Source organism: Ranitomeya variabilis, chromosome 7 (genome assembly GCF_051348905.1).
Source record: "Ranitomeya variabilis isolate aRanVar5 chromosome 7, aRanVar5.hap1, whole genome shotgun sequence".
In the NCBI taxonomy this organism is placed as follows: Eukaryota; Metazoa; Chordata; class Amphibia; order Anura; family Dendrobatidae; genus Ranitomeya; species Ranitomeya variabilis.
This window is the reverse complement of record NC_135238.1, coordinates 240,389,286-240,417,280: the sequence shown is the minus strand read 5'-3', so window position 1 is coordinate 240,417,280 and position 27,995 is coordinate 240,389,286. Positions and strand designations below refer to the sequence as shown.

The window sequence follows — 27,995 nt, the reverse complement described above, 5'->3', positions numbered from 1 at the left end:
AGACACTTGCGGTCCCACTTGGACTGGGGACTGTAGATGTTAATGAGCCGAAGCTCCTGTCCCCCCATGGAGACATCTAGGATCAAGCATCTCCCCATTTCTAACTCGATCAATCGTCTGCATTCAACCGCTGCGGTCTTAAAAAGGACCGCCACCCCGCTATACGGCTCGGCCGCGAGAGACCAGTAGGAAGGCCCGTGCCTCCACTCCCGCCTTGCTTTATGCATGGTTGATAGGTCGGTCAACCTGGTCTCCTGCAAAAACAAAATGTCGGCGTCAAGTTGGCCGAGAAAATGAAAGGCCGTGTACCTTGCCGCTTCTGACTTTATGCTGGCAACATTAATGGTTGCCAGCGTCAACGGGGTGGGTGCCGCCATCATGATTGATTGAATTAGATAGCCTTTTTCTTCCCACCCCCAACAGTTTCACCCTCTTCCTCTGACAATGATGAGTTTTTAGTGCGCTTAAGACAAACTGACTCATCCATTCTCTCCTTACATACACTCTGGCCCTTGTCTGGTGGTCCCGAGGTAGTCCCCCCCCCAGAAGGCTTTGTATTTGCCCCCTGAGAAGAAGACCCAGCGACCTCCTGAGCCCCAACAACCCCGTCCGCAACCTCCGGCCCCGGGTCCCCATCGCCCCCCTCTGGAGGGGAGTCCTGGAGGGCCCGGAACCGGTTAGAGAGATCCACCAGAGGGGGGGCGGCTGGACCTTCCAATGGCACCTGGATCAGGGCTACGGAGTCAGAGGGGTCGCACTCCGAGGAGGAGGCTCGAGGCCCGGACCCCCTCTTATCCTTAGTTGTTTTCCTGTTACCCTTTTTCTTTTGCTGTGACCACTCCCCCTCTCCCTCATCCAGACTGTCACCGGATGAAGGTTCCTGGGCAGACATGGCGTCCTTTTGCTCCTCTCTTTCAAGTCTCTTGACTTCCTCGCTCAATTCGCTGTCTTTAGGATCCCCAGCTGCAAGTGGAGCACCCGGGTCAGAGTTTAGGGTCATTACTCCCTGCCCCCTTTTCCCATGGCGCTGCTCCTGCCGCCTGATATTGGATGGCGGCAGCCTGCTCCTCACCGGTTCCCTGCCTCCTCTGCCTCTGCTGGTCCCTTCACCGGCGAGATTAGTCCCGGCTTTCGCCTGTCCCGCACTCGCCGCTTTCAGGACCGCATTGGCAAAGGAACGCGGACAGCGACTGAACGGGTGACCGAGGTCACCACACAGGTTACACCTAATCCTGCCACAGGTAGCAGCAAGATGGCCGAGGTCCCCACACAGTGCGCATTTCTGGGTGGTACACTGCGCACTGAAGTGTGTGGGGCTGCCGCACCTGTGACAGACCTTAGGCTGCCCCCGGTAGAAAATCAAGATCCTGTCCCTCCCCAAAAATGTTGAGGAAGGGATATGGGTAACGGTGTTTCCTGAAACCTTCAATTTCACCATGAAGGTCCAGGCTCCTGACCAGATACCATGCTCATCGAGGGTCTTCTCGGGAATACCGACGATGTCGCCGTATCGTCCAACCCAGGTGGAGATGTCGACACAGGAAAGTGACTCGTTACTGGTCAAAACGGTCACCTTCCTGACTGAGTTCTGGCGAGATATTGCCACAGCGAGGAAACCCTGCCATTCGGGGCGACCCCGAGCCAGCTCATGGCGAGACCAGAAAAGCTCAAGGCCCTCCGGTCTCACGAAGCTGACATCGAAGTAGGAGGTCCCATAGGGATGGATCAAGGCGAAGATGTCATATGCCACGAAGCCCATCCCCAGCAGGAGCTCAGCAACCTTTGACCGATCAGGACAGGCATCCTTGCTTACCCACTGGAGACGGGCCACGTTCCTACGGTTGCTCCTCTGCCCTGGTGTTGGCAGAGACCAGACAGTCTCTGCCCCTCTATCTCGGAAGGCGGAAAGACCGTGTCTCTCTATCCAGAAAGACAGATCAACCTCCCTCCCCTCTACATTGATGGAACTCTCCCCTCTCCTCAGGGCGTCCAGGAAGCGCTGCTGCAAGTCACCATCCTCAGGGTCACCAGACAAGGGCGCACTACTACCCCCAGCAGTGACAGCTGCTGAATAGCTTGGGGCTGAAGCCCCCGCCACCGCTGGGGGGGCAGCGGGACCACTACCTGCTTCCCCTCCACCAACACCAGTAATGCTCTCCTCATTCACTCCTCCACTACTCCCATCATTTGCAACATCACTACTCCCACCATTCACTCCACTACTACTCCCATCATTTGCAACATCACTACTCCCATCATTTACTCCACCACTGCTCCCATCATTCATTCCACCACTACTCCCACCATTCACTCCACTACTACCATCATTTCCTGCACAGCTCCTTTCATTCCCCTTACCACTGTCACCACTTCCCGTCACTTTATTACCTGTATTGTCACCACCATTTGTCCCAGTGTTCTCTGCACCTGCCACAGTCACATCCATTCCTTCCTCACTTGTGTCTGCTAGCTTCTCTGCACTCACACCTGCCGGACCGGGGGAGGGGTGCAGCACCACACCCGATTTCCCTTGATTGGTGCTGACTCTCTGTTGTGTCCTTGGAGCGCCTTGCCCCCCCACTGCAGCAGTTTGCACTTTATTATTTTGGGCCCGCTGCTTGTTGGGGGGCGCCGCCTGCCCCGCACCCACAGACTTCGCGGTCCTGGTGTCATGCTGGGGTGCTGGAGCACTCTGTCCCCCTGTCGCAGCAGGGCGCCTCGTGTTCCCTGCAGATGAGTTATCCTTTTTCTGTCCTTTTTGGACACGCTGCTCTCCTGTCACAGCTGCGTGCCTGTTCTCCTTTAAGGCGCACTGCGCCCCTGTCACAACAGTGCGCCCTCCTTTCGCCGCACCATGTTCCTCGGACCTGCCCCCCACAGCCCCGGCGTCGGCCGGCTCAGCCGTAGTGAGCAGGGATGGAGTCTGCCCACACCGTCCCCCTTTCGCAACGGCGTGGACACCCACCTCACCCCCCTCAGCCCCGGTGATAACCGGCTTAGCCGCAGAGGGCAGAGAGGGAAACTCCTCGGGGTCCCCTATGTCCGGCGCCGTGAGTACCTCCACAGCCTCGCCCCCTGCACTGTTCCCCGCACAGACGGCAGCACCGCCGGACGTCCTCCTCCTCTCCCCACCTTGCCTATGCCCCGGACCCACTGCAGAGCCCGTGCCTTTAGGTTTGGTGGGGTTTACACAGGAGGTGGTAGGTGTAACATCATCCATCAGTACATATCTGTAACTCACCACCTCCCGTGCGGTCTCCGTCGTCTTCTTCTTCCTCTTCTTGGTTTCCTCTGCTGGCTTGTCCTCACCAAAGGAGAAGCGGTCCAAGTTCACTGGAGACTCCAGCTCTCTGATCTCCTGTAGCAGACCGCCCTCCTCCTCTTCCTCCGCTGACACTCCAGCCTGTGCTGTCGGAGTCCTCTGCCGTGCCGGGAGGCCGCTTCCCTGTTGTCGGCTCTGCGACTCACTCTCCCGGCTGGTTCCAGCTTGTAGGACTCCAGTCACGACCACATCGGCGTCCTCCTCCTCCTCGTCGCTTAGGACGCCGGCTGGCGGTTCTCCTGAGGTATTTAACCCCTTCATTTCTGAGAACCGCCGCTGGTTCTTAAACCTCTCCAGGAAGGGACCTGCGCTTTTCTCAATCCCCTCCCGGAGGAGCACTAACCGGGCCACCTCATCTCTGAGGGCTCTTAACCTCTGGGAGGTCACAGGTTTCTCCTTGCTAGAGGCTCGGGTATTCAGGATCCGAGCCTCCCGCAGCTCCTCCTTCAGCCCGGTCAGTGCTTTGCCGGCGTCCTCATACTCACGTAGCATGGCGACCACTCGGGAGGAGAAGGTACTCGTGGACTCGCCGGAGCTCTTCTCCCCCCAGGATGTTCCTGGGCTCTCCTTCCTGGGGCCTGGGGTGCCCCTGTCTCCCTCTCTGGGCGGACGATGAGCCGTCTCAGGGTTGGTGTAGGTGGGTAAGGTTTTCTTCACCCGTCCTGACCTCCTCAGTCCCTCTTGGGCCAGTTGCTGCTGCTGCTGCTCTCTGTCCCCCGCCGGCACAGACCGGGGAACAGAAGCCTGGGAAGCCATGTCGGCCTCCCAGGAAGCCTGCCTCTCCCTGGGGAGAAGAGAGGCAGACTCTGGGCCTCCTGCTGGAAGTCCTGGAGCTCACAATACAGGTGCTGCTCCCAGCAGGGTGTGACTGATTGTGCGCACCTGTCCTCCACACTCAGTCCTATGTAACACCACAGATAACACAGTGATAACTCTCTGAGTGCAGATAATGTAGTAGATATCACCTGCAGTCCTATGTAACACCACAGATAACACAGTGATAACTCTCTGAGTACAGATAATGTAGTAGATGTCACCTGCAGTCCTATGTAACACCACAGATAACACAGTGATAACTCTCTGAGTACAGATAATGTAGTAGGTGTCACCTGCAGTCCTAGGTAACATCACAGATAACACAGTGATAACTCTCTGAGTACAGATAATGTAGATGTCACCTGCAGTCCTATGTAACACCACAGATAACACAGTGATCACTCTCTGAGTACAGATAATGTAGTAGATGTCACCTGCAGTCCTATGTAACACCACAGATAACACAGTGATAACTCTGAGTACAGATAATGTAGATGTCACCTGCAGTCCTATGTAACACCACAGATAACAGTGATAACTCTCTGAGGACAGATGATGTAGTAGTCATCACCGGCAGTCCTATGTAACACCGCAGATAACGCTGATAACTCTCCCTGTGATTGATGGGGGTAATCTTCTCCTTGCCAGCAGAGTATACAGCAGGTCGGGGGTGTATATATGTGCACTGTGCAGCGCTCAGTTGGGGTCGATGATGGAGCGTGGCGCTGGGGGCTTTGCGCTGGGCCGATTCCCCTTTCGCGGCTTCAGTCTGATTATTGCCGACACCTCACACGGAGACAGAAGATCAGAGCGGGGAAATTGCTCTGTGAAATATTCATGTTCCCGCGGGGCTTGTTCCTGCTTTATTATACATCACGCTAAACGCTGCGTCGTAATGAATGATCAGCCGCGCGGTTACCAGGCCGCAGCCCGAGCACCCTGTGGGACGGCGGAGGGTGGGCTGTGTCTGGAGCTCAGACTGGGGGGACATTTTCCAGGTGTTACTATTACAGCCGTAGAGGGCATGCGGCTCTGATCTGGATAGCTGCCTTTCATAGCACAAGATCCAATTGATAGAAAAAGGAAAAGTATGTAACATAAAAGATCTATAACAGATGAGAGGAAACAGCGGCCGGGGGTCCGAGCGTGGAGGCCGCAGAGATAGAGGCCTGGACTGTCCTCCACAGGGCGACACACTGGAGTCCGGCTACTGACGCAGACACGAGGCTTTATCACCTGCCCACACCACAATCAGGCTGTGTATAACCTGCAGAAACAGGATACAAATATTGTAACATTCTATCAACGTTTATTACAGACTAATGTATCAATATAAATAATAAGTGTGAACCTATCGAGGTCCCCACCATAGTATTACAGAGAAAACAATGGTGTACAAAAAAACAAGAAAGAAACATAGTAACACCCAAAACACGTGATCCAAATATCATTAAATGTGTGATTACATAAGATCATTAGACCCGTCTCATCTAGAATTATATCACAGGAAAGTGACTATCATCCTCCTATGGCCATTATAATGTATAGAGAAATATGCAGGTCAGCCCCACATATACGTATCGATCATGTCACAATAGGACATATATGTGGAAGGTCATGAACGACTAACATAGCCGATCCAATTAACACAATGAAGAAATATGAAAATGGCTCCAAATATTTACAGATAACGATCTTTACCTGCGGTCGTGGCGCTCGGAGGACGAAGAAGAGTCAGATTTGTTTAAACAATTTCCCGGATTTCGAGGCTCATTTTGTGCACAGGCGTCCGGCAGACGGTTCTTGTGAGGAGCGCTTGTCCTTCAGTTACAGACTAGATGTCTGTCTGCAAAATCTTTATTTTCAAAACAATGAAAAAACAGAGAAATGAGCACTAAATGCGATATAATAATGAAGCCGAATGAATTATTTGCAGCAGTAGTGGAAAGTTACAGATTATAATGGCGGTATAGAATATTTATCAGTCGTGCTGTGACCTTCTCCGCACCGCACCTGTCACTCCTCAATGTGCGCAGCTTAATCTGCACCGATATCATCTCCCTCTTAATAAGGGTACGTTCCCACGGTCAGTAAACGCTGCGGGTGGACACGGCGTACCTCCACAGCATCCTACCCACAGCGGGCAGATGTTACAGCATAGTGGATGGGATTTCAAGAAACCCCATGTTCACTATGCGTCCAGAGACGCCCACGGCTTCCCTGTGGAGACGGACATACAGCTCATCTTCCCAGACCGCAGCATGTCTATTTATCTTGCTTGTGATGTAATGAAGAGTAGTGGATACATTCACTGTCACAGGATATTGTGTGTTACCATGTAGATAATCTGTTACTTGTATATAATGCAGGAATCTGTGATACATAATATCGATAATCTCTGACACGGCCTCTGATACAATCTGTGACACTTTGTGTTCATTTCTGAGTTTCATCTGGTTTTTCTCTTTCTCCGTCGCAGGAATCATCTCTTCAGGCTCAGTCTGTACAACGTCTCCCTCATCCAGGTACGTCGCCCATCCCCCACATCTTGTGCTGCAGAACAGCTGATTCTTTCTCACAAGTAACCGAATTTCCAGGAAAAAAATGTTTCTGGACAAATCCTGATGTGTGAGATGCTGAAAGTCATCTGATTGTCTGACTGGATACATTGTAAGCGTACGATCAAACGACTGGACTGTGAGTTCTTATCCTGTCCGTGAAAAAAAACTCCTGACATCGTCTAACAAGTCTCGGACTGACGTTATTCTGGCGGCTGCTCACGATATTGACTGTTCTGCAGCCTCCATTACTCTTCTCCGTATTTCAGATGACACTTTCCTATTCAAGTCTATGGGTGCAAAACCATTGTATCCCAATCATCCGCGTGGCGTCCAGTCTTTACGGATTCCTTGTCATTATTCCCATAGGAAATTGTTTGGTCGTGTAAGTTACTGATGTCGCACGGTGACACCACAGATGAGGAATCGTCTCCTTCTTCTGAAGTTGTACGGTTTCTATCCTCACCAGCCCTCAGCTGTGTAGAATATTCTCTATTCACTGACAAGAATCAGAGATATTGACAACGGTGATCAATGCATCGTAAACGTGGCTAGGCCTCTGTAATGTCTGCGGGTCGTCCTCCATTGTCCTCCTGCTGTGCTTCATGTCGGTGAATTGTAGCACGACTCATTTTCCAGCTGTTTTCCTGTGTTTAGAGGAGCGGTCGATAATCCGTAACATACAGAACGCCGGGGGGTTTATATAATGGACCCGCTACTAATTGGCCCAGGAAGATTAAGGGACGGCGCGGCGGCCTCATAAATACGCTGCGAGTCCGCTGCGCTGCGCAGATACTGGGAGCCGTGTAATAAATCGACTGGTTCTTTTGTTGCTGGAGCCTTTGGAATTATTCACAAAAGCTAAAATGTCACAATGAAAAGACTGCAGAAATAAGGCAATTCCAGCAGTGAGCGTCTCATGGGCCCCGGCACTGGGGGCCGCACACACACACAACACTGCAACTGCTGCAGCTTCATCCCAGATATGGACAGGGAGCTCCCGGGGGCTTTACTTTACATTTCAAGCACTTGCTGACCCCGCTGTTCCACCAAGAAGCCCCATAGATCTTCCCAGAGCAGCAGCCTGACATGTAAACAGAGAGGAGGACTGGGAGAGGAGGACTGGGAGAGGAGGACTGCGAGAGGAGGACTGCGAGAGGAGGACTGCGGAGCAGCGCAGAGGAATGCCGCCAATCCTGCGATCTGTGCAGACAGACATAGCATGTCCATATAGGAGAGAAGCCGGGGAAGGAAGGGATCACTGACGGGCGCCATCACCACCCGCACCCAAAATCCAACTGCCCCATATATACCGGAGCAGTACTGAGACCGATCCCCGTATAACCAGTTACCATATAAGCAGCAGTATTATAGCAGTTACCGGGTATTCTTATATATCGGAGGCAGTATTATAGTAGTTATATTCATGTACATAGGGGCAGTATTATAGTAGTTCTATTCTTGTATATAGTGGCAGTATTATAGTAGTTATATTCTTGTATATAGGAGCAGTATTATAGTAGTTCTATTCTTGTACATAGGGGCAGTATTATAGTAGTTATATTCTTGTACATGGGGGCAGTATTATAGTAGTTATATTCTTGTACATGGGGACAGTATTATAGTAGTTATATTCTTGCACATAGGAGCAGTATTATAGTAGTTATAGACTTGTACATAGGGGCAGTATTATAGTAGTTATATTCTTGTACATAGGGGCAGTATTATAGCAGTTACCGGGTATTCTTATATATCGGAGGCAGTATTATAGTAGTTATATTCATGTACATAGGGGCAGTATTATAGTAGTTATATTCTTGTATATAGTGGCAGTATTATAGTAGTTATATTCTTGTATATAGGAGCAGTATTATAGTAGTTCTATTCTTGTACATAGGGGCAGTATTATAGTAGTTATATTCTTGTACATGGGGGCAGTATTATAGTAGTTATATTCTTGTACATGGGGACAGTATTATAGTAGTTATATTCTTGCACATAGGAGCAGTATTATAGTAGTTATAGACTTGTATATAGGCGCAGTATTATAGTAGTTATATTCTTGTACATAGGGGCAGTATTATAGTAGTTATATTCTTGTACATAGGGACAGTATTATAGTAGTTACATTCTTGTACATTGGGGCAGTATTATAGTAGTTATATTCTTGTACATAGGAGCAGTATTATAGTAGTTATATTCTTGTACATAGGGGCAGTATTATAGTAGTTATATTCTTGTACATAGGGGCAGTATTATAGTAGTTATATTCTTGTACATAGGAGCAGTATTATAGCAGTTATATTCTTGCACATAGGAGCAGTATTATAGTAGTTATATTCTTGTACATAGGAGCAGTATTATAGTAGTTATATTCTTGTACATAGGAGCAGTATTATAGCAGTTATATTCTTGTACATAGGAGCAGTATTATAGCAGTTATATTCTTGTACATAGGGGCAGTATTATAGTAGTTATATTCTTGTACATAGGAGCAGTATTATAGTAGTTATATTCTTGTACATAGGAGCAGTATTATAGCAGTTATATTCTTGTACATAGGGGCAGTATTATAGTAGTTATATTCTTGTACATAGGGGCAGTATTATAGTAGTTATATTCTTGTACATAGGAGCAGTATTATAGCAGTTATATTCTTGTACATAGGGGCAGTATTATAGTAGTTATATTCTTGTACATAGGAGCAGTATTATAGTAGTTATATTCTTGTACATAGGAGCAGTATTATAGCAGTTATATTCTTGTACATAGGGGCAGTATTATAGTAGTTATATTCTTGTACATAGGAGCAGTATTATAGTAGTTATATTCTTGTACATAGGAGCAGTATTATAGCAGTTATATTCTTGTACATAGGGGCAGTATTATAGTAGTTATATTCTTGTACATAGGAGCAGTATTATAGTAGTTATATTCTTGTACATAGGAGCAGTATTATAGTAGTTATATTCTTGTACATGGGGGCAGTATTATAGTAGTTATATTCTTGTACATGGGGACAGTATTATAGTAGTTATATTCTTGCACATAGGAGCAGTATTATAGTAGTTATAGACTTGTATATAGGAGCAGTATTATAGTAGTTATATTCTTGGACATAGGAGCAGTATTATAGTAGTTATATTCTTGGACATAGGGGCAGTATTATAGTAGTTATATTCTTGTACATAGGAGCAGTATTACAGTAGTTATATTCTTGTACATGGGGACAGTATTATAGTAGTTATATTCTTGTACATAGGAGCAGTATTACAGTAGTTATATTCTTGTACATAGGGGCAGTATTATAGTAGTTATATTCTTGGACATGGGGGCAGTATTATAGTAGTTATATTCTTGTACATAGGAGCAGTATTACAGTAGTTATATTCTTGTACATGGGGACAGTATTATAGTAGTTATATTCTTGTACATAGGAGCAGTATTACAGTAGTTATATTCTTGTACATGGGGACAGTATTATAGTAGTTATATTCTTGGACATGGGGGCAGTATTATAGTAGTTATATTCTTGTATATAGGGGCAGTATTATATTAGCTGCTCTTCTGTGTACATTGGGGGATGTTCGGGGTCTCGCACACCTGGAGTGATTCATGTCAGTTCTTGTATGTTTGTCACAGGTGTGGGTCGGTGATTACCGCACATAAACCTGCAGTGATGTAGAATTTTTTTCTGTTACTGGTTGTATTTATGTTGTTGGATTTTTCTTTTCTGATCGGATTTTGTGGTGATGAGACTTTTGGTAATTATTACTGTCCGGTTATCTTCGGTTGTGACTCAGTACATGGAGTATTTGGCGGTCGTCTCCTAAGTGACGTCTAGTGACTGTGGTCATCGGCAGGCTGGGACAAGTCTTACCTGCAGACCCTGCCGCCCCTCACCTGGAATATCTGACAGGTCAGCGCTCTGCAGCCGGTGATGGTATAGATTGCCTGAGCAAGATGTAACATGTGGAGTCCGTCTACGAAATCACAAAAAAGGGGATAACATCCTGGGAAGGGGGCACAGAGCACTGAGGTTTGTGTAGGAAATAGTGAGAGTCAGATCTATCAGCGGGTTCAGAGCAGAGCCGGGTACAGGATGGTGCCATAGGTAATGTGATCGGCCGGATAGAAGGGATTTCATGGTTTATTTTTTATCAGAATCTGCAGTGCAGGACCCTGATACCACTGGACTGACTCACTGCAGCTGAAGTTGGAGTTCAGCTCTGAAGTTCCTGTGTGTTTCGCATGTTGGTACATTGTATGAGAACTTTACTGTTACTTTGTTGCATTTCATATTGGAAAATTTATCAATTTCTTCATTTCTATTCAGATTCCTCCTTTGTATATGGGAAGTTTGCTTCTCATCTGTTGGAGATTTTATCCCCCAATAATGGAGCTGCCGTGTAAAAGAAAATCTATCTATCTATCTATCTATCTATCTATCTATCTATCTATCTATCTATCTATCTATCTATCTATCTATCTATCTATCTATCTATCTATCTATCTATCTATCTATCTATCTATCTATCTATCTATCTATCTATCTATCTATCTATCTATCTATCTATCTATCTATCTATCTTGTATTGCCGGTGGGCACAGCAGCTTTGAATATTCGGGTGCCCCCGCTTCTGGTGGGGGTCGGTCACAGCTGGAGCGGGGGCAGGGTTTCCGGGGATGAACATTATGGGATGAGACTCTAGTAATAGACTCCAGGCCCGGATGTTTCTGCCGCTCGTTGCTGACATTTCTGCTCATTATTTTTTGTCTTTTCTCTTTAGTTTTTTATATTTTGGGCTTTTTTATATGTCCGTCATGTTGTCAGTGACGGCAGGAATCTTCCCAGACTGTGACTTATCGATAGCGCGCGTCTCACTGCTGCCAGCATTTTGTGGATAATTTCCCCCCAAAGTATTTTTTTTTTTTTTAGAAAGGAGCAGGAGTTTTTCTTCTCTCCTGATCCTCCCTCTGCTGTGATCAGGGGGTCTCTGCTTTGGGGGCTGCAGTGTTTCTGATCTCATAATTTGGGTGTGAGAATTATGGCCCATAAAATATAATGATGTCATTAACCGCTTACTGTCCTATTCTCAGGGGTTCACTACTGATGGATACAGATGGACTGGGGAAGGTAGTGTGGGGGCGGATAGTAATGGGGGGCTGCCCTGTTCTCTTCCCATCACAGCGCAGTTTATATCTGTTCTGGAATCCGGCTCTGCCGGTGCCATCTGGAGGCGACCGCTGGGCACCGATACTTTCCATTATCAGCCACCAAATGTGTCCCTACTAGTGCCAGAGAGAGGACCACGGCCGCCATGTGAGGCAGGGGGGTACATGGACTTGTGGGGGGGGGTACATGGACTTGTGGGGGGGGGGGGTACATGGACTCATGGGGGGTACATTGACTTTTGGGGGATGTACATGGACTCATGGGGGGTACATGGACTCGTCGGGGGGTACATGGACTCGTGGGGTGGTACATGGACACGTGGGGGAGTTCATGGACTTGTGGGGGGTACATGGACTCGTGGGGTGGTACATGGACACGTGGGGGAGTACATGGACTTGTGGGGGGTACATGGACTCGTGGGGGGGTACATGGACACGTGGGGGGGTACATGGACACGTGGGGGGGTACATGGACACATGGGGGGGTACATGGACACGTGGGGGGGTACATGGACACGTGGGGGGGTACGTGGACACGTGGAGGGGTACATGGACACGTGGGGGGTACATGGACTCGTGGGGGGGGTACATGGACTTTTGGGGGGGAACATGGACTCGTGGGGGGTACATGGACTCGTGAGGGGTACATGGACACGTGGGGGGTACATGGACACGTGGGGGGGTACATGGACACGTGGGGGGGTACATGGACACGTGGGGGGGTACATGGACACGTGGAGGGGTACATGGACACGTGTGGGGTACATGGACTCGTGGGGGTACATGGACACGTGGGGGGGTACATGGACACGTGGGGGGGGTACATGGACACGTGGGGGGGTACATGGACACGTGGGGGGGTACATGGACACGTGGGGGGGTACATGGACACGTGGAGGGGTACATGGACTCGTGGGGGGAACATTGACTCGTGGGGGGTACATGGACTCGTGAGGGGTACATGGACTCGTGGGATTTGTGCTGCTGTGTTCTCTCCCTGTGTTATCATCCTTTATAATATTTATGGCTTGTGAATGACAAATTCCTCTTACTTGTTACTTTGTTTCTATTCTGCTTCTTTTATCAATTCTTTGGATACAGCCTGCAGTGTAAAGTATGGAGGAGCTCTAATAATCAGAACATGAAAGACTCCAGTCTTCTATTTTGTCACCTTTTTTCATTTATTTTGTGTGTTTCAGGTGGCAGAGTGGAGTTCTGATGAAGACACCCGCAGATCGTGTCAGAGCAAGGGGAAGACGGAGGTAAGAGCCCCCCGAACCACACAGAATAGCTGGCGGACCCCCAGTAGTCCGGCTACAGAGGATCTGAGCGGTTCCACATCACATCAGCGGCTTTTCCCTCTTTATAATGATCGTCTTCTGCAGGGGCTGCACTTAAAGGGACACTCCATCCAATCTGAGGACAGGGGGTCTGCGAGGCCGCAGCTTTACTGAAGGACCCCTCTGTGGAATCTCCTTGAATGCTTCTGTCCTGTCGCCCCCAGATTCAGCACAGAATCACGTGTGTCGGGTTTGGGGCAGGATTTCCTAACATGTAACAATCATTTCTGCAGTGAATCCGGCGAATCAGCGGGGGGCTCACATCTCTATAGGACCACACAGGGGGATAACATGGGGGACCCCACGTGCCACGTCTGAACTCCCTACACCGTAGCGATCAGCGTCTGCAGAGCATTGCACTATATACTGTGCTGCAGATATCTGACCTCCCTACACCCGGAGCGATCAGCGTCTGCAGAGCATTGCACTATATACTGTGCTGCAGATATCTGACCTTCCTACACCCGAGCGATCAGCGTCTGCAGAGCATTGCACTATATACTGTGCTGCAGATATCTGAACTCCCTACACCCGAGCGATCAGCGTCTGCAGAGCATTGCACTATATACTGTGCTGCAGATATCTCACCTCCCTACACCCGGAGCGATCAGCGTCTGCAGAGCATTGCACTATATACTGTGCTGCAGATATCTGACCTCCCTACACCCGAGCGATCAGCGTCTGCAGAGCATTGCACTATATACTGTGCTGCAGATTTCTCACCTCCCTACACCCGAGCGATCAGCGTCTGCAGAGCATTGCACTATATACTGTGCTGCAGATATCTCACCTCCCTACACCCGAGCGATCAGCGTCTGCAGAGCATTGCACTATATACTGTGCTGCAGATATCTGACCTCCCTACACCCGAGCGATCAGCGTCTGCAGAGCATTGCACTATATACTGTGCTGCAGATATCTGAACTCCCTACACCCGAGCGATCAGCGTCTGCAGAGCATTGCACTATATACTGTGCTGCAGATATCTCACCTCCCTACACCCGGAGCGATCAGTGTCTGCAGAGCATTGCACTATATACTGTGCTGCAGATATCTGACCTCCCTACACCCGGAGCGATCAGCGTCTGCAGAGCATTGCACTATATACTGTGCTGCAGATATCTGACCTCCCTACACCCGAGCGATCAGCGTCTGCAGAGCATTGCACTATATACTGTGCTGCAGATATCTGACCTCCCTACACCCGAGCGATCAGCGTCTGCAGAGCATTGCACTATATACTGTGCTGCAGATATCTCACCTCCCTACACCCGGAGCGATCAGTGTCTGCAGAGCATTGCACTATATACTGTGCTGCAGATATCTGACCTCCCTACACCCGAGCGATCAGCGTCTGCAGAGCATTGCACTATATACTGTGCTGCAGATATCTCACCTCCCTACACCCGGAGCGATCAGCGTCTGCAGAGCATTGCACTATATACTGTGCTGCAGATATCTGACCTCCCTACACCCGGAGCGATCAGCGTCTGCAGAGCATTGCACTATATACTGTGCTGCAGATTTCTCACCTCCCTGCACCCGGAGCGATCAGCGTCTGCAGAGCATTGCACTATATACTGTGCTGCAGATATCTGACCTCCCTACACCCGGAGCGATCAGCGTCTGCAGAGCATTGCACTATATACTGTGCTGCAGATTTCTCACCTCCCTGCACCCGGAGCGATCAGCGTCTGCAGAGCATTGCACTATATACTGTGCTGCAGATTTCTCACCTCCCTGCACCCGGAGCGATCAGCGTCTGCAGAGCATTGCACTATATACTGTGCTGCAGATATCTGACCTCCCTACACCCGAGTGATCAGCGTCTGCAGAGCATTGCACTATATACTGTGCTGCAGATATCTGACCTCCCTACACCCGGAGCGATCAGCGTCTGCAGAGCATTGCACTATGTACTGTGCTGCAGATATCTGACCTCCCTACACCCGAGCGATCAGCGTCTGCAGAGCATTGCACTATATACTGTGCTGCAGATATCTGACCTCCCTACACCCGAGCGATCAGCGTCTGCAGAGCATTGCACTATATACTGTGCTGCAGATATCTGACCTCCCTACACCCGAGCGATCAGCGTCTGCAGAGCATTGCACTATATACTGTGCTGCAGATATCTGACCTCCCTACACCCGGAGCGATCAGCGTCTGCAGAGCATTGCACTATATACTGTGCTGCAGATATCTGACCTTCCTACACCCGGAGCGATCAGCGTCTGCAGAGCATTGCACTATATACTGTGCTGCAGATATCTCACCTCCCTACACCTGAGCGATCAGCGTCTGCAGAGCATTGCACTATGTACTGTGCTGCAGATATCTGACCTCCCTACACCCGGAGCGATCAGCGTCTGCAGAGCATTGCACTATATACTGTGCTGCAGATTTCTCACCTCCCTACACCCGGAGCGATCAGCGTCTGCAGAGCATTGCACTATATACTGTGCTGCAGATATCTGACCTCCCTACACCTGGAGCGATCAGAGTCTGCAGAGCATTGCACTATATACTGTGCTGCAGATATCTGACCTCCCTACACCCGGAGCGATCAGCGTCTGCAGAGCATTGCACTATATACTGTGCTGCAGATATCTGACCTCCCTACACCCGGAGCGATCAGCGTCTGCAGAGCATTGCACTATGTACTGTGCTGCAGATATCTGACCTCCCTACACCCGAGCGATCAGCGTCTGCAGAGCATTGCACTATGTACTGTGCTGCAGATATCTGACCTCCCTACACCCGGAGCGATCAGCGTCTGCAGAGCATTGCACTATATACTGTGCTGCAGATATCTGAACTCCCTACACCCGAGCGATCAGCGTCTGCAGAGCATTGCACTATATACTGTGCTGCAGATATCTGACCTCCCTACACACGGAGCGATCAGCGTCTGCAGAGCATTGCACTATATACTGTGCTGCAGATATCTGACCTTCCTACACCCGGAGCGATCAGCGTCTGCAGAGCATTGCACTATATACTGTGCTGCAGATATCTCACCTCCCTACACCTGAGCGATCAGCGTCTGCAGAGCATTGCACTATGTACTGTGCTGCAGATATCTGAACTCCCTACACCCGGAGCGATCAGCGTCTGCAGAGCATTGCACTATATACTGTGCTGCAGATATCTGACCTCCCTACACCCGAGCGATCAGCGTCTGCAGAGCATTGCACTATATACTGTGCTGCAGATATCTGACCTCCCTACACCCGGAGCGATCAGCGTCTGCAGAGCATTGCACTATATACTGTGCAGCAGATATCTGACCTCCCTACACCCGGAGCGATCAGCGTCTGCAGAGCATTGCACTATATACTGTGCTGCAGATATCTCACCTCCCTGCACCCGGAGCGATCAGTGTCTGCAGAGCATTGCACTATGTACTGTGCTGCAGATATCTGACCTCCCTACACCCGGAGCGATGAGCGTCTGCAGAGCATTGCACTATATACTTTGCTGCAGATATCTCACCTCCCTACACCCGAGCCATCAGCGTCTGCAGAGCATTGCACTATATACTTTGCTGCAGATATCTGACCTCCCTACACCCGAGCCATCAGTGTCTGCAGAGCATTGCACTGTACACTGTGCTGCAGATATCTGACCTCCCTACACCGGAGCGATCAGCGTCTGCAGAGCATCGCACTGTACACTGTGCAGCAGCAGAGGAGTTAATGGCGGTATTGGACGTGCTCCAGCTCTGGGTGCAGCCCCCTCAGTGCCGCTTATCACCGGGGTCCTGAGAAGCTGCTGGCTGAGATCTATAATTTGAGGCTTCGTGACATTGTTTCTGCCGTTTCTGGACCGCAGCCACCTCTGCTTTATTGTGCGATGTAATTGCAGACAAGAGCAACTGTTGCATAAAACACTTTAATAATGGTGCTCGCTGCAGGGTCGGGGCGGGCACGGGGGGCTCTGCGAGCAGTCACCTGCGGATCCATCACATCCACCATACAGCAACCTATTTATATCTGACGCCTCGGTCGCAGTTATACTTGGTTTCCATTGTTACAATCTCTGCTTGCTGTCAGTGACTGGGAACATCCTCGCTAATACACTCGTGGGCCACGTTCACACGTTCAGTGTTTTACATCAGTAGTTTTACTTTCAAATCTGCATCCATCACCCGCTGCTGGGGACCAATACTGGGGGGACATGCTCGCCGTGGGAACGAGGCCTATGAGGGATGTGTCCACACCTTTCACAGTAGTGACTTCTTTTTAGGATGGGCCGTCAGTATCAGTGGTCCGACCTTCCACCCATCAGCGGTGGTTGTGGGAGCGGATCTGCAGGACCATCATGGGCACAACCCAAAGTACCAAGCGGTGCCCCCTGGTGGGATGACGTCTATCCTAGGGATTCCGCTCACAGCTGAGTGTTTGTTGCAATGTATCAGTGTGGACAATTCATGTAACATCAGCAGCACAATCCCCTCCAGTCCTGATTTGTTACAATGTATCAGTTCTGTGTCTCTTTGGTCAGTGATGTCCAGAGAAGGGGCCACATCTCGCGCTCGGATTCGTTAGCGCCAGTGTAGGAATTTTCCTGCCGCTTCCGTTTTTCTTTCTGTGGGTCAGTCTCCTTTAAGAAACAACGGTGAGCCATCTCCAGCTTCAACAAAGGAGCGGAGGAAGCGCTGACCAGATCCCTGGTGCACGGAGCTCTGGAGCGCCGCCTTGTGTCCGCTCCTCGCCGCCGCGCCTGGAGCGCTCGTACATCAGCATTAGAGGCGTTATTAACTCCCTGCCTCAGATATTGCTGTTTATTCTGCCTCGTCCTTTTCTTGTGTTTGGCCCCATTATTGCCGCAGATAAAGACAAAGCGAGTCATCAGCTCCTCGAGTAATACCGGACGTGGCCACAGACAATGGTGGCGCTGCTCCTGCAGAATGCAGAAGCTTCCGTGTGATTCCGGACCCCTCCGTAACGTCCGCTGTTCTCTGTAGCGCCCCCTCGTCCCCGGACATGGAGCTGCAGTTTGTCTCCCTGCTGACCACTCGCAGCGGTGGATCCCAGGAGAGAAGCGAAACCTTCCTGGAACTAAGTGCAATAAAGTCCTAACGATCTAACTCTCGGGGTCTTCAGAGCGAGGGGCTGAGTTGTCCATTTCGCTTGTGGCTGCGCTGCCGATTGGTGGATTTGCCGCTTCTTTTCCTCTGTCTGGAGATGATTTTCCTCTTTCTTTTTCCACCTTCACGGAATCAACAATGAAACGTGTTTTCTTCTTAAAAAGTCCTAAATTAATAAACTTAGCGACCACTTTATTTGCATAACAAACCACACCCACTTATTAAAAGTCACAGGAGCGTCGTTGAGGCGTTACACATAGAATGTGCGACTTTGGGAAAATGTCCTGAGACTTTCCCGCTTTGTGTTTTACTTCACCATTTTCTAGATCTCTGCTTGCTGTCAGTAAATAAGAACAACACATCCAAGCCCTGTTCATGACGCTGAGGTTTCGTTACAATGTATCACTCTAAGTAATCTTTTATGATATGAACACAAATCTCCGTCCTGTCCTGACACTTTGTTACAGTGTATCAGTGCAGTAAGGTATCAGTCTGGAGTCTGGCTCGTTGCCTCCAGAGGATGGTTGAGGCTGGATACAACTGTAACAAACCTTCAGCTGTGAGAAGTGTTCGGTCAATGCGAGTTTCTAGCCTCTGGATGTAAATATTGAATGTTTCAGTTTATTGGAAGCGATCACAAGCCAAGAATTAGAAGTCTCGGATCTGCTCCATGATGGGGGCTCATGCTGCGAATGCCCCATTATCAGAGTACATGGCGCATTGCGATCGGATCGGTGCCGGGTGAGGTCTGATCCGGGCATATCTGGGGAAATATAAAGCCTTATAACATCGCCCCCATCCTGTGATAACCAGCGGGGGCAAGAGCTGTGATAACCGGGCATCCAGCGGGGTCAAGAGCTGTGATAACCGGCGTCCAGCGGGGGCAAGAGCTGTGATAACTGCGTGTCCAGTGGGGGCAAGAGCTGTGATAACCGGGCATCCAGCGGGGGCAAGAGCTGTGATAACCGGGCGTCCAGCGGGGGCAAGAGCTGTGATAACCGGGCATCCAGTGGGGGCAAGAGCTGTGATAACCGGGCATCCAGCAGGGGCAAGAGCTGTGATAACCGGGCATCCAGTGGGGGCAAGAGCTGTGATAACCGAGCGTCCAGCGGGGGCAAGAGCTGTGATAACCGGGCATCCAGCGGGGGCAAGAGCTGTGATAACCGGGCATCCAGCGGGGGCAAGAGCTGTGATAACCGGGCGTCCAGCGGGGGCAAGAGCTGTGATAACCGGGCATCCAGTGGGGGCAAGAGCTGTGATAACCGGGCATCCAGCGGGGGCAAGAGCTGTGATAACCGGGCATCCAGTGGGGGCAAGAGCTGTGATAACCGGGCATCCAGCGGGGTCAAGAGCTGTGATAACCGGCGTCCAGCGGGGGCAAGAGCTGTGATAACTGCGTGTCCAGCGGGGGCAAGAGCTGTGATAACCGGGCATCCAGCGGGGGCAAGAGCTGTGATAACCGGGCATCCAGCGGGGTCAAGAGCTGTGATAACCGGCGTCCAGCGGGGGCAAGAGCTGTGATAACCGGGCATCCAGTGGGGGCAAGAGCTGTGATAACCGAGCGTCCAGCGGGGGCAAGAGCTGTGATAACCGGGCATCTAGCGGGGGCAAGAGCTGTGATAACCGGGCATCCAGCGGGGGCAAGAGCTGTGATAACCGGGCGTCCAGCGGGGGCAAGAGCTGTGATAACCGGGCATCCAGTGGGGGCAAGAGCTGTGATAACCGGGCATCCAGCAGGGGCAAGAGCTGTGATAACCGGGCATCCAGTGGGGGCAAGAGCTGTGATAACCGAGCGTCCAGCGGGGGCAAGAGCTGTGATAACCGGGCATCCAGCAGGGGCAAGAGCTGTGATAACCGGGCATCTAGCGGGGGCAAGAGCTGTGATAACCGGGCATCCAGCGGGGACAAGAGCTGTGATAACCGGCGTCCATCAGACTCTGCCGCCTGATATCGCCACCTTAATTTCTTTTCTTAATGGAGTTGTACTTGCTGGTGTCTCATTGTGGATAACACTTATGCCAGTCCCTTTTGAGGGTCTTAGCGGGAGAACCCCCAACAATCAATGTCTTATGACCTATTCTATCAGAAAGCAATACTCTGCTAATCCTGAGCTTCCTGGTTCATGAATAGAATGTGAGAGGAGCAGTGAGGACTGACCCCGGCAGGACAGGGGGCAGTGCTGGCCGGCCCTGTAGCTCAGCAGGGTCTCCGCCTCAGTGGCCGCAGTGATGGTGGCCACCCGGCAGCCGGGTCTTGTAGAAAACGATGAGTCAGGGATTCATTTCCATTTTCTGATATTTTCGGGAGTCGTCAGGTGGCCGAGATTTGGGCCTTTCCCATCTAATAAGGGTCACAATTTGGGGCGATTATTGTGTACGTGCAGCGGTGCCCAGCGTTCATCTCCTCCGCCCGTCAGCGGTATCCAGCATCCTCGCGTCCCATCTATAAACCCGCGGGTCGGCGCGGCGGAGCGGTAATTAATTGTTCTGCCTGACTACAGTTTAGGCGTCAGTGAACCGTTTAATTGTCGCGCTCCCTGGAAAGTGGCGAGAAATACAGGAAAAATAAATTGTCGCCGGCGAGAAAGTGCGAAGAGCGAGAAATGCTGCAGACGTCAACGGAGGCGGCGACCCCGGCACAGACCGGTGCACACGGGGCGCATTCATCAAGCTGGCGCCATGCGCAGGGACCTGCCCGGGTGTGGACGCTTCTCTCTTCTTCGCCGCTGGCGTCCAGCAGTGCCGTTATGCTGCAGCAAACAATGGCGCACGTCTGGAAGAAACTCCGCCATTTTCAGTCTTTGCGTGACTGCGATTCCTTTTCCCTTTCCAGAAATGGCAAAAAAATGTCACCCGGAGCTGCCCTCCTCCGCAGTCAGTAAGACTTCTAGCACCTCTGCTTGCTGTCAGTGAATGTGGCCATTCTTGTTTAGATTCTAATAGCTGTACAACTGCAGATGATCCTTCGTGAGCGGAGCAGATCGTCATCACAAATCTGCCCATATCATCCGGTGCTGAGGATCTGTCACAGTGTATCAGTGCAGGTTACATGTGGTGGTGTGCAGCCCGGAGAAGAGATTTGGAACTGATGTTTTCAGCTTGAATTTTATTGAGAAAGTTCCCATTCACTGACGGCAAACAGAGATGTTACAGAATGTTGGTTATTCAGGGATTCCGGCTTGTGTGGAGGTTCCCTGCTCGGCCTCTGCAGGATCCGCTCATCTCCATGTAAGACCCCCCATATACAGCCCGGAAGGGGGCAACGCCGATAACTGCCACATATGGTGTAATGTCTGGAGTTTACAGCGCCTTGAAAAAGTCTTCATACCCCGTGAACTTTTCCACATTTTGTCACTTTCACCCACAAACGTACAGTACATGGATGTTACTGGGATTTTCTGTGATACAAACACAAAGTAACAAGTGTCCGTGACGTGTAAAGAAATGATACAATGTTACTAAATATATTACAAATATAAATCTGAACATTGTCAGGTGCATTTCTATTCAGCCCCCTGAGTCAGTATTTTATAGGACCACCTTTCTCTTCAGTTACTGCTGCAGTGGGGTCTGTCTCTGCCACCTTTCTCTGCAGTCTTTTGGGGTCTGTCTCTGCCACCTTTCTCTGTAGTCTTTTGGGGTCTGTCTCTCCACCTTTCTCTGCAGTCTTTTGGGGTCTGTCTCTGCCACCTTTCTCTGTAGTCTTTTGGGGTCTGTCTCCCACCTTTCTCTGCTGCAGTCTTTTGGGGTCTGTCTCTCCACCTTGCTCTGCAGTCTTTTGGGGTCTGTCTCACCCACCTTTCTCTGCAGTCTTTCGGGGTCTGTCTCTCCTCCTTTCTCTGCAGTCTTTTGGGGTCTGTCTCTCCCACCTTTCTCTGCTGCAGTCTTTTGGGGTCTGTCTCTCCACCTTGCTCTGCAGTCTTTTGGGGTCTGTCTCACCCACCTTTCTCTGCAGTCTTTTGGGGTCTGTCTCTCCCACCTTTCTCTGCTGCAGTCTTTTGGGGTCTGTCTCTCCACCTTTCTCTGCTGCAGTCTTTTGGGGTCTGTCTCTCCACCTTGCTCTGCAGTCTTTTGGGGTCTGTCTCTCCCACCTTTCTCTGCAGTCTTTTGGGGTCTGTCTCTCCCACCTTTCTCTGCAGTCTTTTGGGGTCTGTCTCTCCCACCTTTCTCTGCAGTCTTTTGGGGTCTGTCTCTCCTCCTTTCTCTGCAGTCTCTTGGGGTCTGTCTCTCCCACCTTTCTCTGCAGTCTTTTGGGGTCTGTCTCTCCACCTTTCTCTGCTGCAGTCTTTTGGGGTCTGTCTCTCCAGCTTTGCACATCTAGAGGTGACATTTTGCCCCTTCTTCTTTGCCCCCTCGCTCTCGCTCCGTGACATTGGATGGAGACGTCTGATCAGTAATTTTCACAACTTGTCACAGAATCTCTGAGATTTAGGTCTAGATGGTGACTGAGCTTGGGCTATTTTTTTATAACCTAACCCTGCTTCCCTCTTCTCCACAACTTTATCCCTGACCTGTCTGGTGGGCTCCTTGGTTTTCATGATGCTGTTTGATCTTAATGTTCTCACACAAACCTCTGAGGCCTTCACAGCACAGCTGTAGTTATACTGAGAGGAAATCACACCCAGGCGGTCACAATGTGCTAATTATGTGACTAATGCAGGCGATTGGTCACCCAGGATTTTATTTAGGGGCATCAGACTACAGGGGGCTGAATACTAATGCACCTCACAATTCTGAGATTTATATTTTTAATCCCTTCAAGACCTTGCCCAAGTGCGGTGAAATTGCAAAAAAAAAAATGCAATCCCACACTTGTTTTTTTTTGGCTTTTTTGCTAGGATTACTAAATGCTAAATCTGACAAGCCATTATGATTCTCCAGACACCAAACATGTGTAGGTTCTTTTTTATCTAAGTGGTGAAAAAAATTCCAAACTTTGCTAAAAATGTTTTTTTTTAATTGCGCAATTTTCTGATACCCGTAGCGTCTCCATTTTTCATGATCTCAGGTCGCATGAGGGCTTATTTTTTGCGTGCCGAGCTGACGTTTTTAATGATACCAATTTTGTGCAGATATGTTCTTTTGATCGCCCGTTATTGCATTTTAATGCAATGTCGCAGCGACCAAAAACGTAATTCTGGCGGTTTGAATTTTTTTATTGCTACGCCGTTTAACTATAAGGTTAATCCTTTATTTTTGTTGATAGATCGGGCGATTCTGAACGCGGCGATACCAAATATGTGTAGGTTTGATTTTTTTTATTGTTTTATTTTGAATGGGGTGAAAGGGGGATGATTTAAATGTTTATATATTTTTTTCATATTTTTTAAAACTTTTTTTTAAACTTTTGCCATGCTTCAATAGTCTCCATGGGAGACTAGAAGCTGGCACAACTCGATCGGCTCAGCTACATAGCAGCGATCATCAGATTGCCCCTATGTAGTAGATTTACTGCATTGCTATGAGTGCCGACCACAGGGTGGCGCTCACAGCAAGCTGGCATCAACAACCATAGAGGTCTCAAGGAGACCTCTGGTTGTCATGCCGACACATCACTGACCCCCCGATCACGTGATGGGGGTCAGCGGTGCTCACATTTCCGGCCCGATGGCCAGAAGCGCTTGTTAAATGCTGCTGTCAGCATTTGACAGCGGCATTGAACTAGTTAATAGCGGCGGGTGGATCGCGATTCTAACCGCCGCTATTGCAGGCACATGTCAGCTGACATGTTGCGGCTTGGATGTGGGCTCACCGCCGGAGTAAGCATCAAAGGGGGAGACACGGCATGCGCAGTACTAGTACGGCCGAGGTCGGGAAGGGGTTAATATAAGAAAACCTTGTGTCATTTCCTGTTTGTGTTACAAATACTCGCTACTTTATATTGGAATCACATATAATCCATTTCCTGTGGCTGTAAGGCTGAGCTCACACTGCGCTATAGGCCGATGCTGAGGGTCCCCATTGATGTTCTTCTCACTTTCGGGGTCTTTGTGTTGCAGGAGGAATGTCAAAATTACGTTCGTGTCCTGATTGTGACCGGGAAAAGAGTTTTCACCTGTGGGACTAACGCCTTCTCCCCCGTGTGCACGAGCCGCCAGGTAGGTGACATGTGCGGGTGACCCCAGTACAAGTCATACGGGTTACGCCGTTTACTTCACTTCTACTGACTATTCCTCGCCCTGCAGCGCATCTGGGGCAAAACTCCGGCACTGTGAGTTCACTGTGCACTGGGACCAGTAAAGGCTGCAGAGCCCCCAGTACTGGGACCAGTGAAGTCTGCGGAGCCCCCAGTACTGGGACCAGTGAAGTCTGCGGAGCCCCCAGTACTGGGACCAGTGAAGTCTGCGGAGCCCCCGATACTGGGACCAGTGAAGTCTGTGGAGCCCCGAATACTGGGACCAGTGAAGTCTGCGGAGACCCCAGTACTGGGGCCAGTGAAGTCTGTGGAGCCCTCAGTACTGGGACCAGTGAAGTCTGTGGAGCCCCCAATACAGGGACCAGTGAAGTCTGGGGAGCCTGTTGTGAATTCTGCTTTTGTGTTCCCTCCGGTGGTAGTAGGTGGTAATGCAGTTGTCCCTGGGTTGCAGTCCTGGTCAGGTGTGTCTGCTGATTGCAGTTCTGAAGGGGGTATTTAGGTGTGCAGGATTCATTAGTCCTTGCCAGTTGTCAATTGTTGTTGGGAGGTGTGGACCTCTGCTTGGTTCCTCCTGTCTTTCTGCCAAATCAGCAAAGATAAGTGTCTGGTTTTTTTTTCCTGTGGCACACATGCTATGTGCTTCACAATTCAGTGCTATTCTTTGTGTTTTCTTGTCCAGCTTAGATTGTGTCAGTATTTTCTCAGTCTTGTTGGATTCTCTGGAGTGGCAGATATAGCTCTATCCTCACCTACTGTATTCTCACCCATCCCTTGTAGATTGTGAGCCCTCGCGGGCAGGGTCCTCACTCCTCCTGTACCAGTTATGACTTGTATTGTTCAAGATTATTGTACTTGTTTTTATTATGTATACCCCTCCTCACATGTAAAGCGCCATGGAATAAATGGCGCTATAACAATAAATAATAATAATAATAATAATAATATACATTCCATGTCTTTAGTTAGATTGTGGAACTTTTTGTATTATCTGTTGTGGATATTTTTGGAAGGGTTTTAATACTGACCGCCTAGTAATCTGTCCTATCCTTTCCTATTTAGCTAGAGTGGCCTCTTTTGCTAAATCCTGTTTTCTACCTGCGTGTGTCTATTCTTCTCCTACTCACAGTCATTATTCGTGGGGGGCTGCCTATCCTTTGGGGGTCTGCTCTGAGGCAAGATAGCATTCCTATTTCCATCTATAGGGGTATTTAGTCCTCTGGCTGTGTCGAGGTGTCTAGGGTTTGTTAGGCACACCCCACGGCTACTTCTAGTTGCGGTGTTAGTTCAGGATCTGCGGTCAGTACAGGTTCCACCGACTCCAGAGAAAGTTTTCATGCGGCTCCAAGGTCACCGGATCATAACAGTACAACTGGCCCGTAATGAGTTAAATGCATCTCAGAAGAAGGGAAGAAAGGTGTTGAGACATTTTTTTTTCTGTAGCCTGTTTTGTCTTTTCTTCCCTCTTTATCTATGGGTGGCTGAGGAGTCTTGTCCCAGCATGGATGTTCAGGAATTAGCTTCTCGTGTAGACCAGCTTGCTGCTAGGGTACAGGATATTTCTGATTATATTGTTCAGACTCCGGTTTTAGAGCCTAAGATTCCTACTCCTGATTTGTTTTTTGGTGATAGGTCCAAATTTTTGGGTTTTAAAAACAACTGTAAACTGTTTTTTGCTCTGAAGCCTCGTTCCTCCGGTGATTCCATTCAGCAGGTTAAAATTGTCATCTCCCTGCTGCGTGGCGATCCACAGGATTGGGCATTTTCCCTGGAATCTGGGAATCCGGCCTTGCTTAATGTAGATTCCTTTTTTCAGGCTTTAGGATTATTATATGATGAACCAAATTCTGTGGATCAAGCGGAGAAGACCTTGTTGGCCCTGTCTCAGGGTCAAGAGGCAGCAGAATTGTATTGTCAGAAATTTAGAAAATGGTCTGTGTTGACTAAATGGAATGATGATGCTTTGGCTGCAATTTTCAGAAAGGGTCTTTCTGAATCCGTTAAAGATGTTATGGTGGGGTTTCCCACGCCTTCCGGTCTGAGTGATTCTGTCTCTGGCCATTCAGATTGATCGGCGCTTGCGGGAGCGCAGAACTTTGCGCGCTGTGGCGTCGTCCTCAGAGCCAATTCCTGAGCCAATGCAGTGTGATAGGATTTTGTCTAGAACAGAACAACAAGGATTGAGACGTCAGAATAGGTTGTGTTCTTATTGTGGCGATGCTTCTCATGTCATTTCAGTCTGCCCTAAGCGTACAAAGAGGATCGCTAGTTCATTTACCATCAGTACTGTACAACCTAAATTTCTGTTATCTGTGCCCCTGATCTGCTCATTATCATCATTTTCTGTCATGGCGTTTGTGGATTCAGGCGCCGCCTTGAACTTAATGGATTTTGAGTTTGCCAGACGTTGTGGTTTCCCCTTGCAGTCTTTGCAGAACCCTATTCCTTTAAGGGGCATTGATGCTACACCTTTGGCTAAAAATAAACCCCAGTTTTGGACACAGGTGACCATGCGCATGGCGCCAGCCCATCAGGAAGATTGTCGTTTTCTGGTGTTGCATAATTTGCATGATGCTATCGTGCTGGGTTTTCCGTGGTTGCAGGTACATAATCCTGTGTTGGATTGGAAGTCTATGTCTGTGACTAGTTGGGGTTGTCAGGGGGTTCATAATGACGTTCCTGTGATGTCAATCTCCTCTTCTTCCACTTCTGAAATTCCAGAGTTTTTGTCTGATTTTCAGGATGTATTCGATGAGCCCAAGTCCAGTTCCCTTCCACCGCATAGGGACTGTGATTGTGCGATTGACTTGATTCCAGGCTGTAAGTTCCCTAAGGGCCGACTTTTCAACCTGTCTGTGCCTGAACATACCGCCATGCGGAGTTACCGTATATTAAGGAGTCTTTGGAGAAAGGGCATATTCGGCCAGCTTCTTCACCGTTAGGAGCAGGTTTTTTTTTTTTTGCCAAGAAGGATGGCTCCTTGAGACCTTGTATTGATTATCGCCTCTTGAATAAGATCACGGTCAAGTTCCAATACCCTTTACCTTTGCTTTCTGATTTGTTTGCTAGGATTAAGGGGGCTAGTTGGTTTACTAAGATTGACCTTCGGGGGGCATATAATCTTGTTCGTATTAAGCAGGGTGATGAATGGAAAACTGAGTTTAATACGCTCGAAGGCCATTTTGAATACCTTGTGATGCCATTCGGGCTCTCTAATGCTCCATCTGTTTTTCAATCCTTCATGCACGATATCTTCCGGAATTATATTGATAAATTCTTGATTGTATATTTGGACGATATTTTGATTTTTTCCGATGATTGGGAGTCTCATGTGAAACAGGTCAGGATGGTATTTCAGATCCTTCGTGATAATGCTCTGTTTGTGAAGGGGTCTAAGTGTCTCTTTGGGGTGCAGAAGGTTTCTTTTTTGGGCTTTATTTTTTCTCCCTCATCTATAGAAATGGATCCGGTTAAGGTTCAGGCCATTAATGATTGGATTCAACCCACATCCGTGAAGAGCCTTCAGAAATTTTTGGGTTTTGCAAATTTTTATCGCCGGT

At 49.3% G+C, this 27,995-nt stretch overlaps 1 protein-coding gene across 4 annotated transcripts in view; it reads left to right on the top strand.

Moving 5' to 3' along the window:
* SEMA5B (semaphorin 5B) overlaps nt 1-27,995 on the top strand; it is a 257,209-nt gene that overhangs the window by 154,956 nt on the left and 74,258 nt on the right. For all 4 annotated transcript variants that reach the window (XM_077273308.1, XM_077273307.1, XM_077273306.1 and 1 more), the window contains 3 exons: nt 6,618-6,663; nt 13,071-13,133; nt 24,302-24,400. In XM_077273308.1, the coding sequence (XP_077129423.1) occupies nt 6,618-6,663; nt 13,071-13,133; nt 24,302-24,400 (208 nt within the window). The remainder of the gene's footprint in view (nt 1-6,617; nt 6,664-13,070; nt 13,134-24,301; nt 24,401-27,995) is intronic.